A 13886-nucleotide genomic window follows, 5' to 3' on the forward strand; every position below is an offset into this window, starting at 1 on the left:
TTGTTGCCGGTGATGTCTGGTGAGGACCTGTCTTATAACAGGCCTACAAGCCCTCAGTCCAGCCTCTCTCAGCCTATTGCGGACAGTCTGAGCGCTGATGGAGGGATTGTGCATTCCTGGTGTAACTCGGGCTGTTGTTGTTGCCATCCTGTACCTGTCCCGCAGGTTTGATGTTTGGATGTACCGATCCTGTGCAGGTGTTGTTACACGTGGTCTGCCACTGCCAGGGTGATCAGCTGTCCGTCCTGTCTCCCTGTAGCGCTGTCATATGCGTCTCACAGTACGGACATTGCCATTTATTGTCCTGGCCACATCTGCAGTCCTCATGCCTCCTTGCAGCATTCCTAAGGCATGTTCACGCAGATGAGCAGGGACCCTGGGCATCTTTCTTTTTGTGTTTTTCCAGAGTCAGTAGAAAGGCCTCTTTAGTGTCCTAGGTTTTCATAACTGTGACCTTAATTGCCTACCGTCTGTAAGCTGTTAGTGTCTTAACGACCGTTCCTAAGGTGCTTGTTCATTCATTGTTTATGGTTCATTGAACAAGCATGGGAAACAGTGTTTAAACGCTTTACAATGAAGATCTGTGAAGTTATTTGGATTTTTACGAATTATCTTTGAAAGACAGGGTCCTGAAAAAGGGACRTTTCTTTTTTTGCTGAGTTTAGATCAACATCCACACAGATGGAGGCATGAAAATCAAATACAATTTGCAGAATCAGCTGTTTGTGTGTTGGGTTTTAACCATGCCACTCTACTTCTTTCAGGTGAGGGTTTTTTAACCCTGGTCCTCTGGTCTCTACGGGTGAGGGGTTTTAACCCCGTTCCTCTGGTCTCTATGGGTGAGGGGTTTTAACCCCGTTCCTCTATTCTCTCTACAGGTGAGGGGTTTTAACCCCGTTCCTCTGGTCTCTCTACAGGTGAGGGGTTTTAACCCGTTCCTCTAGTCTCTCTACAGGTGAGGGGTTTTAACCCCGTTCCTCTGGTCTCTCTACAGGTGAGGGGTTGTAACCCCGTTCCTCTGGTCTCTCTACAGGTGAGGGTTGTAACCCGTTCTCTGGTCTCTCTACAGGTGAGGGGTTGTACCCGTTCCTCTGTCTCTCTACAGGTGAGGGGTTGTAACCCGTTCCTCTGGTCTCTCTACAGGTGAGGGGTTGTAACCCCGTTCCTCTAGGTCTCTACAGGTGAGGGGTTGTAACCCTGTTCCTCTGGTCTCTCTACAGGTGAGGGGTTGTTACCCGTTCCTCTGGTCTCTACAGGTGAGGGTTTAACCCCGTTCCTCTGGCTCTCTACAGGTGAGGGGTTGTAACCCGTTCCTCTAGCTCTCTACAGGTGAGGGGTTGTAACCCGTTCCTCTGTCTCTACAGGTGAGGGGTTGTAACCCTGTTCCTCTGGTCCTACAGGTGAGGGTTGTAACCCGTTCCTCATTCTCTACAGGTGAGGGTTGTAACCCCGTTCCTCTGGTCTCTCTACAGGTGAGGGTGTGACCCCGTTCCTCTATTCTCTACAGGTGAGGGGTTTTAACCCCGTTCCTCTGGTCTCTCTACAGGTGAGGGGTTTTAACCCGTTCCTCTGGTCTCTCTACAGGTGAGGGGTTGTAACCCGTCCTCTAGTCTCTACAGGTGAGGTGTAACCCTGTTCCTCTGGTCCTACAGGTGAGGGGTTGTAACCCCGTTCCTCTGTCTCTCTACAGGTGAGGGGTTTGTAACCCTGTTCCTCTGGTCTCTCATGGTGAGGGGTTTTAACCCCGTCCTCTGGTCTCTCTACAGGTGAGGGGTTTTAATCCTCGTTTCCTCTCTGGAGTCTCTCTACAGTTGAGGGGTTGTTTAAACCCCGTTTTCCTCTGTCTCCTACAGGTGAGGGGTTGTAACCCCGTTCCTCTGGTCTCTCTACAGGTGAGGGGTTGTAACCCCGTTCCTCTGGTCTCTCTACAGGTGAGGGATTGTTACCCTGTTCCTCTGGTCTCTCTACAGGTGAGGGGTTGTAACCCTGTTCCTCTGGTCTCTACAGGTAAGGGGTTTTAACCCTGTTCCTCTAGTCTCTACAGGTGAGGGGTTTTAACCCTGTTCCTCTAGTCTCTACAGGTGAGGAGTTGTAACCCTGTTCCTCTGGTCGCTACAGGTGAGGGGTTGTAACCCTGTTCCTCTAGTCTCTCTACAGGTGAGGGGTTTTAACCCTGTTCCTCTGGTCTCTCTACAGGTGAGGTGTTCGTGCTGGACGATGGGGGTGAGGTGGATCTGGACCTGGGGAATTACGAGAGGTTCCTGGACATCAGACTGACCAAAGACAACAACCTGACCACCGGCAAGATCTACCAGTCTGTCATCAACAAGGAGAGGAGAGGAGACTACCTGGGAAAGACTGTACAGGGTAAGACTACCTATAAGACGGTGTGGAATAAGCCTGGGATGACTGGGGGAGAAACAGTATAACCAGGTGTTAGAGGAAGATCTACCAGTCTGTCATTAACAAGGAGAGGAGACTACCTGGGAAAGACTGTACAGGGTAAAACCAAGTCATAATGGGAGAGAGACTGGTTGAATAGTTGAGGTGAATTTGATTTAGATTTTCTGGCATGGCAGTACTGACCTCCGTCCCATATCCTACGAAAAACCAAAGAGGAAGGACATGATATAACAAGTTCTCTTGTGTAATTTTCTATGCGTCTCCAGACTAACTGTGCCTGTTTGGTGTGTCCTTTGCAGTGGTGCCCCACATCACTGATGCCATTCAGGAGTGGGTGATGCGTCAGGCTAGAGTACCTGTTGACGATGACGGTGTGGAGCCTCAGATCTGTGTCATCGAGGTAAAACATTATGATTATGGTAAACGGGTAGATCAATGACTTCCTGATACCCTTTCTTGGTTTGATATTAGTGTGGCATATGTACTTGAGGAGTCATTTCAGGCTGGGTTGTTACTAGTTGTATTCCTGTGTAATTGTGTATCCCGGTATGTCTGTTTCTGTGTGCAGCTAGGTGGCACCGTGGGAGACATCGAGAGCATGCCTTTCATCGAAGCCTTCAGGCAGTTCCAGTTTAAGGTGAAGAGGGAGAACTTCTGTAACATCCACGTCAGCCTGGTCCCACAGCCCAGTGCCACAGGAGAGCAGAAGACCAAGCCCACTCAGAACAGTGTGAGAGAGCTCAGGGGACTGGGCCTGTCTCCTGATCTGGTGAGTTTAAATTTGACCAAGTTTCTACCATCTCTTAAATGTGGCAAGGTATGACAGTCATAACCACTTTTCTGTCCATTTTATAGATTTAGTGTTTAAGGATTGCCTGTTAGCTAATTGTGTTGTCAATTCCCTCCAGATCATGTGTCGCTGCTCCACTCCCCTGGAGAACTCTGTCAAAGAGAAGATCTCCATGTTCTGTCACGTAGAACCTGAACAGGTAAGACCTGATCCTACAGCCACACACTAGGATGAAACGCGACACTGGCACAATAAGTCTTCCCAGCGATGCCTCACATCCTATCTCCTCGCCTCCTTCCCAACCGTATTGGGGGAAATATCCAAGGTTCCTCCCCATTGACTTTTCCATCTGTGTTTTTGAGAAGGATGCGAGGAGAGATGAATGGAGGAAGATCCAGTGAAACATCTAGTTGTGCCTAAGCTCTTTTCTCCTCTCCTCCCCCAGGTGATCTGCGTGGCAGACGTGTCGTCCATCTACAGAGTGCCTTTGCTCCTGGAGGACCAGGGGGTGGTAGGCTACTTCTGTCAGAGACTAGACCTTCCTATAGAGACACGCCCCAGGAAGATGCTTACCAAGTGGAAGGAGATGTCTGACAGGTGGGTGGGTGGGTGTGTCTCACAGGTGTGCGGGCAGGCAATCTCTGGGACTGATAGCACTCAATTATTTAGACCCATTGAGCTCAATGGTTCTAATGATGAACTTGGCCTTAAGATGCTTTTGGGAAACCGGGCCCAGGGCTGTTCAATGTTGGTCCTTCGAATAAGGGACTAATTCAGAGCTGGGACACCAGGTGAGGGTAATTAACTACCAGGTAGAAACAAAAAACAGATGTTTCGACCCTCCAGGACCGGAATTGAACAGCCCTGATTTAGACCCACCACATTTGAGTTTGAACCAGATGGCGCCGACAGAGATGGTCACCTCGCTTCGAGTCCTTAAAAAACTGCAGTATTTCGTTTTTTTTAATGTATTATTTCTTAAATTGTTACCCCAGGAAATCTTAAGTATTATTACATTCAGCCCGTAAGAACTATTGGATATAAGAGCGATTTCAACTTACCAACATTACAACCAGAAATACGACTTTCCCGAAGCGGATCCTCTGTTTGGACCACCACCCAGGTCAATGGACCTAATCCCAGAAGCCAACTCAAAACAACGGTGCCGCAGACGGGTCAGCCTCCTGGTCAGGCTCCGTAGACGTGCACATCACCCACCGCCCCCGGGTATACTACTCGCCAATGTCCAGTCTCTCAACAAGGTAGATAGCATTCGAGCAAGAGTTGCCTTCCAGAGAGACATCAGAGATTGTAACATTCTCAGTTTCACGGAAACATGGCTTTCTCAGGATATGTTGTCGGAATCGGTTCAGCCACCGGGCTTCTCCATGCATCTCGCCGACAGAGATAAACTCCTCTCTGGGAAGAGGAAGGGCGGGGGTGTATGCTTCATGATTAACGACTCATGGTGTAATCATAACAACATACAGGAACTCAAGTCCTTCTGCTCACCCAACCTAGAATTCCTTACAATCAAATGCCGGCCATATTATCTCCCAAGAGAATTCTCATCAGTTATCGCCACAGCTGTGTACATTCCCCCTCAAGCAGACACCAAGACGGCCCTAAAGGAACTTCGCTGGACTCTATGTAAACTGGAAACCATATATCCTGAGGCTGCATTTATTGTAGCTGTGGATTTTAACAAAGCAAATTTGAGAACAAGGCTACCTAAATTCTATCAGCATATTGATTGCACTACGCACGGGTGTAATACACTCAACCGCTGCTACTCTAACTTCCGCAATGCATACAAATACCTCCCCCGCCCTCCCTTCGGAAAATCGGACCACGACGCCATCTTRCTCATACCGTCTTATAGGCAGAAACTCAAACAGGATGTACCAGTGACTAGCACCATTCAACGCTGATCTGACCACTCGGAATATGTTCCAGTCAGCCTCAGATAACCACATCGATCTATACGCTGACTCGGTGAGTGAGTTTATAAAGAAGTGCATTGGAGATGTTGGACCCACTGACTATTAAAACCTACCCTAACCAGAAACCGTGGATGGATGGTGGCATTCGCGCAAAACTGAAAACGCGAACCACCGCATTTAACCACTGAAAGAGGTCTGGGAATATGGCTGAATATAAACAGTGTAGTTATTCGCTCCGCAAGGCGATCAAACAAGCGAAATGTCGGTACAGAGACAAAGTGTAGTCGCAATTCAATGGCACAGACATGAGACATATGTGGCGGGGTTTACAGGAAATCAGACTACAAAAAGAAAACCAGCCACGTCACGGACACCGACGTCACGCTACCAGACAAACTGAACACCTTCTTTGCCCGCTTTGAGGCTAATACAGTGCCACTGTCGCGCCCCATTAACAAGGACTGCGTACGCCCCCTCTCCCCCTCCGTGGCCAACGTGAATAAAACATTTAAACGTGTTGAACCTCGCAAGGCTGCTGGCCCAGACGGCATACCTAGGCTCGTCCTCAGAGCATGCGCTGGTTTGTTTACAGACATATTCAATCACTCCCTATCCCAGTCTGCTGTCCCCACATGCTTCAAGATGGCCACCATTGTTCCTGTACCCAAGAAGGCAAAGATAACTGAACTAAATGACTACTGTCCGGTATCACTCACTTCTGTCATCATGAAGTAGTTTGAGAGACTAGTCAAGGATCATATCACCTCCACCTTACCTGCCACCCTAGACCCACTTCAGTTTGCATACCGCCCCAACAGGTCCACAGACGACGCAATCACTGGCACACTGCCCTATCCCACCTGGACAAGAGGAATACCTAATGTAAGAATGCTGTTCGTTGACTACAGCTCAGCATTCAACACCATAGTACCCTCCAAGCTCATCAAGCTGGAAGCCCTGGGTCTCAACCCCGCCCTGTGCAATTGGGCCCTGGACTTTCTGACGGGCCGCCCCCAGGTGGTGAAGGTAGGAAACAACATCTCCACTTCGCTGACCCTCAACACTGGGGCCCCACAAGGGTGTGTGCTCAGCCCCCTCCTGTTTTCCCTGTTCACCCACTACTGCGTGGCCATGCACGCCGCCAACTCAATCATCAAGTTTGCAGATAACACAACAGTAGATTACCAACAACGACGAGACAGCCTACAGGGAGGAGGTGAGGGCACTCGAAGTGTGGTGTCAGGAAAACAACCTCTCACTTAACGTCAACAAAAAAAAGAGATGATCGTGGACTTCAGGAAACAGCAGAGGGAGCACCCCCCCCCTATCCACATTGAAGGGACAGCAGTGGAAAAGGTGTAACATGTTAAGTTCCTCAGCGCACACATCACAGACAAACTGAGATGGTCCACCCACACAGACTGTGGTGAAGGCGCAACAGCGCCCCTTCAACCTCAGGAGGTGAAGAAATTTGGCTTGTCACCTAAAACTCTGAAAAACTTTACAGATGCACAATCGAGAGCATCCTGTCGGGCTGTATCACAGCCTGATATGGCAACTGCACCGCCCTCAACCGCACCGCCCTCATCCGCAAGACTCTCCAGAAGGTGATGCAGTCTGCACAACGCATCACCGGGGGTAAACTACCTGCCCTCTATGACACCTACAGCACCCGATGTCACAGGAAGGCCAAAAAGATCATCAAGGACAACAACCACCCGAGCCACTGCCTGTTCACACTGCTACCATCCAGAAGGCGAGGTCAGTACAGGTGCATCAAGCTGGGCCCGAGACTGAAAAACAGCTTCTATCTTAAGGCCATCAGACTGCTAAACAGCAATCACTAACTCAGAGGCTGCTGCCTACATTGAGATCCAATCACTGGCCACTTTTAATAAATGGATCACTAGTCACTTTAAACAATGCCACTTTAAATAATGTTTACATATCTTACATTACTCATATGTATATACTGTATTTTATACCATCTATTGCACCTTGTCTATGCCGCTCGGCCATTGCTCATCCATATATTTATATGTACATATTCTCATTCACCCCTTTTAGATTTGTGTATTTGGTAGTTGTTGGGAAATTGTTAGATTACTTGTTAGATATTACTGCACTGTCAGAACTAGAAGCACAAGCGTTTCGCTACACTCATATTAACATCTGCTAACCATGTGTATGTGACCAATAAAATTTGATTTGAACCCTTGATAAAGAACATGCCTGGGTGAGAAATACAGAGATACTGTATGTAATGATGCTGTTTGGATGCTGTGCCTATTCACCTGTTCTATTGCAGCACCACCATGGAGTGACCTGTATTCAGATTATTGGTGCTTTCAAGACAACTGGGAACTGGAAGAAAGAAACGAGGTCAAATCATGACATCAGTGATCTTCAGGTCGGAGCCCTAGAAAGATGTCAGAGTTTCCGACTAGGAATTACGAGTTGGTTGACCGTTCAAAAAAAAAATCCCAGCCGGAGCTAGTTTTTCCCCCCCCTGAGTTCCCTGTTGTCTTGAGTGCACTGAAGTCGGAGATTTCTGAGTTCCCAGTTGCTTTGAACGCGGCATATAACCTTGCCTATGGTGTGTGTTTGAATCACAGGTCAGACAGGCTCCTAGAGCAGTGTTCTATAGCCCTGGTGGGGAAATACACCAAGTTCACAGACTCCTACGCGTCAGTCATCAAAGCTCTGGAACACTCGGCCCTAGCCATCAGCCACAAACTGGAGATCAAGGTAAACACGCACAAACTACACACTTGTACAAACTACACACTTGGAAGGCACTACAGGCCAGTTTCCTGGACATATAATAAGACTAGTCCTGGACTAAGAAACATCTTCAAAGTAGAATGTGCATTCTAGTCCAAGATTACGCTTAATCTGTGTCTGGGGAAACCAGCCGTAGAACCACAAGCACCTTGAAGATGCACTGCCGTGCACAGGTTTTCTGTTTTGTTTCTTATACAGCAAGGCCAAATTATACTGTTCCTCTGGCTTGGATGACCTCAGGAATAGGTTTTATTTTGGAGATAGAAGATTGCTGCTATACAGTGTGAATGCATGTTGAAGTCTATTTGTTTGTGCGGTCATGTCATAACTAGGATAAGATACGTCCTATCATGTGTCTTGAGACGCCTAAAATAGCAACTCCGTGTCGCTTCTCCCCCTTCTCTCTCTCCCCACATTTCTCTCTCAGTATATTGACTCAGCAGACCTGGAGCCAAACACACTGACGGAGGAGCCTGTGAAGTACCACGAGGCGTGGCAAAAACTCTGCAGTGCTGAGTGAGTATGGTAGAGTCCAGGCACCTGCTATGGCATTGTTTTCCAATCCGCTTCTTGTACCCCCAGCCAGTTCTACTTATTTTACCTACGGTAGTCCAGTACCAGCACACCTGATTTATCCAGTTGAATCAGGTATGCTTGAATTTAAATACATCAAGTAAGTAGAAGTGGCTGGGTACAAGAAGAGTTTTGTGAAACACTGAGTTATGGCATCACAGGGAATCAGTTGGACTCTGTTGTACTAGTAGTAAAGGGGGTCAGTATAGTGAGTCTATGTTCATTATGGTGTTTCTCTCCACAGTGGCATCCTGGTACCTGGAGGGTTTGGAGTCAGAGGGACTGAAGGGAAGATGCAGGCTATCAACTGGGCACGCAAACAGAAGAAACCCTTCCTAGGTACCGAATGGGCTGTATCAGTGGCAGGCAGTCATGATGATGCAATAATCTTTACAGCAAGGAAAACATTAAAGCTTTCTATTCCTATAATCCTTCATGTACACTACATGGCCAAAAGTATGTGGACACGGGGTYGTCAAACATCTCATTCCAAAATCATGGGCATTATTATGGAGTTGGTCCCCCCTTTGCTGCTATGACAGCCTCCACTCTTCTGGGAAGGCTTTCCACTAGATGTTGGAACATTGCTGCGGAGACTTTCTTCCATTCAGCCACAAGAGCATTAGTGAGGTCTGGCGCTGATGTTGGGTGATAATACCTGGCTCGCAGTTGGCGTTCCAATTCATCCCAAAGGTGTTCGATGGGGTTGAGGTCAGGGCACTGTACAGGCCAGTCAAGTTATTCCAAACCATTTCTGTATGGACCTCGCACGGGGGCATTGTCATGCTGAAACAGGAAAGGACCTTCCCCAAACTGTTGCCACAAAGTTGGAAGCACAGAATTGTCTAGAATGTCATTGTAGGATGTAGAGTTAAGATTTCCCTTCACTGGAACTAAGGGGCCTATCCCGAACCATGAAAAACAGCCCCAGGCCATTATTTATCATCCACCAAACTTTACAGTTGGCACTATGCATTGGGGCAGATAGCGTTCTCCTGGCTTCCGCCAAACTGGATTCGTCTGTCGGACTGCCAGATGGTGAAGCGTTATTCATCACTCCAGAGAACGCATTTCCACTGCTCCAGAGTCCAATGGCGGMAAGCTTTACACCACTCCAGCCGACACTTGGCATTGCGCATGGTGATCTTAGGCTTGTGTGCGGCTGCTCGGCCATGGAAACCCATTTCATGAAGCTCCCAATGAACAGTTATTGTGCTGATGTTGCTTCCAGAGGCAGTTTGGAACTCGGTAGTGAGTGTTGCAACCTAGGACAAAAGATTTTTACGCGCTTCAGCACTCGGCTGTCCCGTTCTGTGAGCTTGTGTGTCCTACCACTTCGCGGCTGAGCCGTTGTTGCTCCTAGACGTTTCCACTTCACAATAACAGCACTTACAGTTGATTGGGGCAGCTCTAACAGGGCCGAAATTTGCTGAACTGACTGAAAAGGTGGCATCCTATGACGGTTTCACGTTGAAAGTCACTGAGCTCTTAAGGCCATTCTACTGCCAATGTGTGCCTGTGGAGATTGCATAGCTGTGTGCTCAATTTTATACACCTGTCAGCAACGGGTGTGCCTGAAATAGCCAAATCCACTAATTTGAATGAGTGTCCACATACTTTAGTGTGTGCGCCGTGTTAACCTGACTGGTATGTGTTTGCAGGTGTGTGTCTAGGGATGCAGCTGGCTGTGTGTGAGTTTGCCAGGAACATGCTAGGATGGGAAGACGCCAACTCAACAGAGTTTGATCCCGAATCAAAGCATCCTGTGGTAGGTTCCCCTTTCATAAGATCTCTCTTCCCCTTTACTGGTTGTAAAGGCCAACAAACAAATATATTCCTTTATTGCTTCGTTCTAGGTGATTGACATGCCAGAACACAATCCTGGGCAAATGGGCGGGACCATGAGGCTGGGAAAGAGACGGACCATTTTCAAGACCACCAACAGTATTCTAAGTAAGAGACCGAACTTTGAGAGTAAAGTCACCATCATAATCACACCATATATACCTGCTCTGTGCTTATAGTTGTTTCATTGCAGGACGACTTTACGGAGATGTTGAGTATGTGGATGAGAGACACAGACATCGCTTTGAGGTTTGTCAGAGGTTCACTTTCTCTCTCTGTATATCTCCTCTCTACATGTCAATTGTGGGTGTGGTTCAGTGTGCTTAACTTGTGTTTCCTATTCCTGTCTCAGGTGAACCCAGAGTTGAAGGAGCACTTTGAGGGGAAAGGCTTTCACTTTGTGGGTCAAGACGTAGAAGGAGAGCGAATGGAAGTCATCGAGCTAGACGGTAAGAGCGAGAGAGAGTCAGGGATCATGTGTATGGGTGGACAAAAGATTAGCTCTATGTGGTTGTTGGTCGGGTTTGCTCGTGCCTTTTTACCCAGACCTCACATGAACTACAGCACCGTCTCCTTTTCTGCTGGATTTCCAGATCATCCCTATTTCGTAGGGGTGCAGTATCATCCTGAGTTCACCTCTCGCCCCATCAAACCATCGCCTCCCTACTTTGGCCTCCTGCTGGCATCAGCCGGGAAACTACAGAGCTACCTGCACAAGGGCTGCCGTCTGTCTCCACGGTAACCACCGAACATTCCCTTAGAATCAGTATGATTCCATACAAGTATCAATGAGTCGTAAGCCTGTGTTAAATGTAGCAGTAGGGCTGTAGAAAGACTGCAGCCATGCTGGCAATGAATGGACAGCCATAGTTACAAGAACTGCCTCAATTTAATATTGTGCCGTGGAACTTAGACATTTTATAGCAACAGTATGTCGTTCGAATACAAAATATTGTGTTGAAGAGGTTGGTGTAAGTATATGAATCCCATTACCGTAGGGACACGTACAGTGATCGGAGCGGTAGCAGCACCCCAGACTCCGAAATAGCGGAGTGCTCCATCTCACAGGAATGAATGTGACTGCGGAACACAAGGTAGGCCACAACACTACAAACACCCTGCAATCACTCATCAGGCACCATTTTATTCTTTGACATATTTTTTTTCTAACCTCGAATCCAAACTGATTGTGAAATGGAGGATATCAGTACGGTTTCCAGGCTACTTAACTTAACCAAGGCTATATTTGGCTGTAACCATGTAGCTAATTACTACCATATTTGTTGGAACCATTTATCTGCCCACACAAACGTTTCCTTTCTTGCAGGGGGAAAGAAACAATGAAGAGGATCATCACAAGTAAAGGGATGGAATGGCTTTTTTTTTGTTGAAGACATTTTTCCTGACCTCCCTGAACTGATGAACTGAAAGGGATTGTTTAGTATTTTTCTATATGCTCGTGACAACGATCATGAAATTGAACTCTTTGTACTGTTTGACAATCATAGTACATGGAGTACGTACGTGACTTTACAATACATGGTTATTTTGTGACTTTCATTTATATGCAGTCTTGAATATGTATAATTATCTTGGTGTGAGAAGGAAGTGACTGCTGTTTCTTCAACCTTTTATTTATCCAGAATAAAATCCCTTGATAACCTCAAGGTAGAATTATATGCATTTTAGTGACAAGCATACAGGACTGGACTGTAAGAAAGAYGACCAAACCAATGGATTGGGCAGGATGTATCAAATCTCTGGAATTGTATTATGCATACTTTTGTGTAATAGCAGTATTCAGGGGGACTGGGTCTTTTGGTTTCATTGAATTAAGAACTTGCATCCTGTTTATATTGATGTGATAGTGTTACTCAGCCACTGAATTTGCTTTGTGAAATGATATTAATGTACAATTAATATTACTGGTAGTACAATGGATGTTCAACCCTTTTGTCAGTGAAGATTGCATGTGATGTTGCCTCAGTCCAATCCAGATAGGTTTCTAGATATCTAGGATTACTGAAATGAAGAGCAGGATGATCCTCCTTTACAGGCTTTGCTCATTAGGCATTTGATCAGGATTTTGTACAAATTGGATTGAATTCGTGAATAGGAACGACCCTGTTCCAGTCAAACTGGGTACTTAATTAAACTCTAAAATTACATTTAGCAGTGGTGTCCTCAGGTTTGTAGACTGGCACTAGTCAGCTATAGCAGGTAATTAAAGCTAGGCCGTGTTACAATCAACCCCTATAAAGGGAGACACTAAGCTAGTTACGTGACAAATTGTTCCAGGTAAACGGGGAAAATATTGGTGAGCAATGTTTGGAACATCGAATCGCAATACATCAGCACAAGTCTTGCGAAGTATTTGCAAGGTCACTGGTTAAAAAAAGTTACCTGTCTGTCAGAATTTTACACGTCAATTTGGTCTGTATTGATTTAACATAACTTGGTATAATTGGGTGAGTAAAAACAAGCTGTGAGCTTTCAAAGAGCCATGAAATAGGATTCACTGAAAAGCGTTTGACTTGACCTACTCTGAAAAGGCCATGCAATTTCCTACTAAACTATTCAAATAAAGCATGAACTCCAGACTAAGGATACATGTGATCTTTATTTGGGCATGCTCAGGTTGCAGTGGCGATTTTAGCATATATCTTGGTGGGCCCCCAAAAAATGTGAAATGCATGCCAGCTAAGCCACTACACAACACTAAATACATGAATTGCACTATAACTGTACCAACATCTTACCAGTGCTACACCTGGCTATCAACGGAGACGTGTCTGGCAGCGAAACAGTTAATTCAGCCTCATTTACCGCCTTTGCAAAAAAACATAGCTAACTTGCTTAAACATGTGGTTTGCCGCTRACAATTGAGATGTACAAACTATGGCATAAGAGGCAATCCGTAATTTCGATTAAGACAGGCGTAGTCAACTATTTGGTCAGCACTTCTGAAATATACAACAGAATTCAGATCATGGGCCATTCTTAGTGTTCTCCCCGTACACTAAGTCAGAACCGTAGGATAAAGGGGGCATAAGCAATGAAAGCCTTTAAAATATTTGATTACATTTCTCAAAACAGGTTGTGGGTTAGGCACACAGCCTACAACACATGCTTCGTATTACTTTCATAGCAAGTGTATACAAATCTCCCTGKCATATTACATCACTTCCGCAGCAGCATACAAGACAACCCCCACCTTGTGCTGTGCTCACTTAGAAAGGTGGAGCAGCAGTCCTTTGTAGGCAAATTGTCTGGATTTATGGTCCTTTCAATACCACTGGGACCTGTTGAATATTAAATCATGACGTGAATTGTCCTAAGGTCGCAACTCCAGAAAGAGGCCCGAGTTCCCAATTCAGAGTTGGATGAAAGCTCAAAATATATTTCTGCCGTTGAAGCTCACCCCCAGTTGTCTTGAACTCAGATTTTGCATTGCCAAGGTTAAGCATGGCCAATGTGGAGTTYATTTTTAAACTACATCGCTTGGTTAGCCACTGTTTCCTTCCAAACCACTCAATTTCCAACAGCCC

At 46.5% G+C, this 13886-nt stretch overlaps 1 protein-coding gene across 3 annotated transcripts in view; it reads left to right on the plus strand.

Moving 5' to 3' along the window:
• The window catches only part of ctps1a (CTP synthase 1a), a 19254-nt gene extending 7249 nt beyond the window's left edge, over nucleotides 1–12005 (plus strand). For 2 of the 3 annotated variants that reach the window (XM_023975157.2, XM_023975158.2), the window contains exons 2-16: nucleotides 2197–2367; nucleotides 2703–2803; nucleotides 2972–3172; nucleotides 3312–3392; nucleotides 3639–3790; nucleotides 7752–7884; nucleotides 8348–8436; nucleotides 8738–8832; nucleotides 10155–10261; nucleotides 10350–10446; nucleotides 10532–10587; nucleotides 10691–10787; nucleotides 10932–11076; nucleotides 11337–11432; nucleotides 11666–12005. In XM_023975157.2, the coding sequence (XP_023830925.1) occupies nucleotides 2197–2367; nucleotides 2703–2803; nucleotides 2972–3172; nucleotides 3312–3392; nucleotides 3639–3790; nucleotides 7752–7884; nucleotides 8348–8436; nucleotides 8738–8832; nucleotides 10155–10261; nucleotides 10350–10446; nucleotides 10532–10587; nucleotides 10691–10787; nucleotides 10932–11076; nucleotides 11337–11412 (1601 nt within the window). In that variant the 3' untranslated portion in view covers nucleotides 11413–11432; nucleotides 11666–12005. Of the gene's footprint in view, nucleotides 1–2196; nucleotides 2368–2449; nucleotides 2503–2702; nucleotides 2804–2971; nucleotides 3173–3311; nucleotides 3393–3638; nucleotides 3791–7751; nucleotides 7885–8347; nucleotides 8437–8737; nucleotides 8833–10154; nucleotides 10262–10349; nucleotides 10447–10531; nucleotides 10588–10690; nucleotides 10788–10931; nucleotides 11077–11336; nucleotides 11433–11665 lie in introns of those variants that run through there. The other variant, XM_023975159.2, reaches the window with a different exon arrangement.
• The last annotated feature ends 1881 nt before the right edge of the window (nucleotides 12006–13886 follow it).

This window comes from Salvelinus sp. IW2-2015, linkage group LG30, assembly GCF_002910315.2.
Source record: "Salvelinus sp. IW2-2015 linkage group LG30, ASM291031v2, whole genome shotgun sequence".
NCBI classification, from domain to species: domain Eukaryota; kingdom Metazoa; phylum Chordata; class Actinopteri; order Salmoniformes; family Salmonidae; genus Salvelinus; species Salvelinus sp. IW2-2015.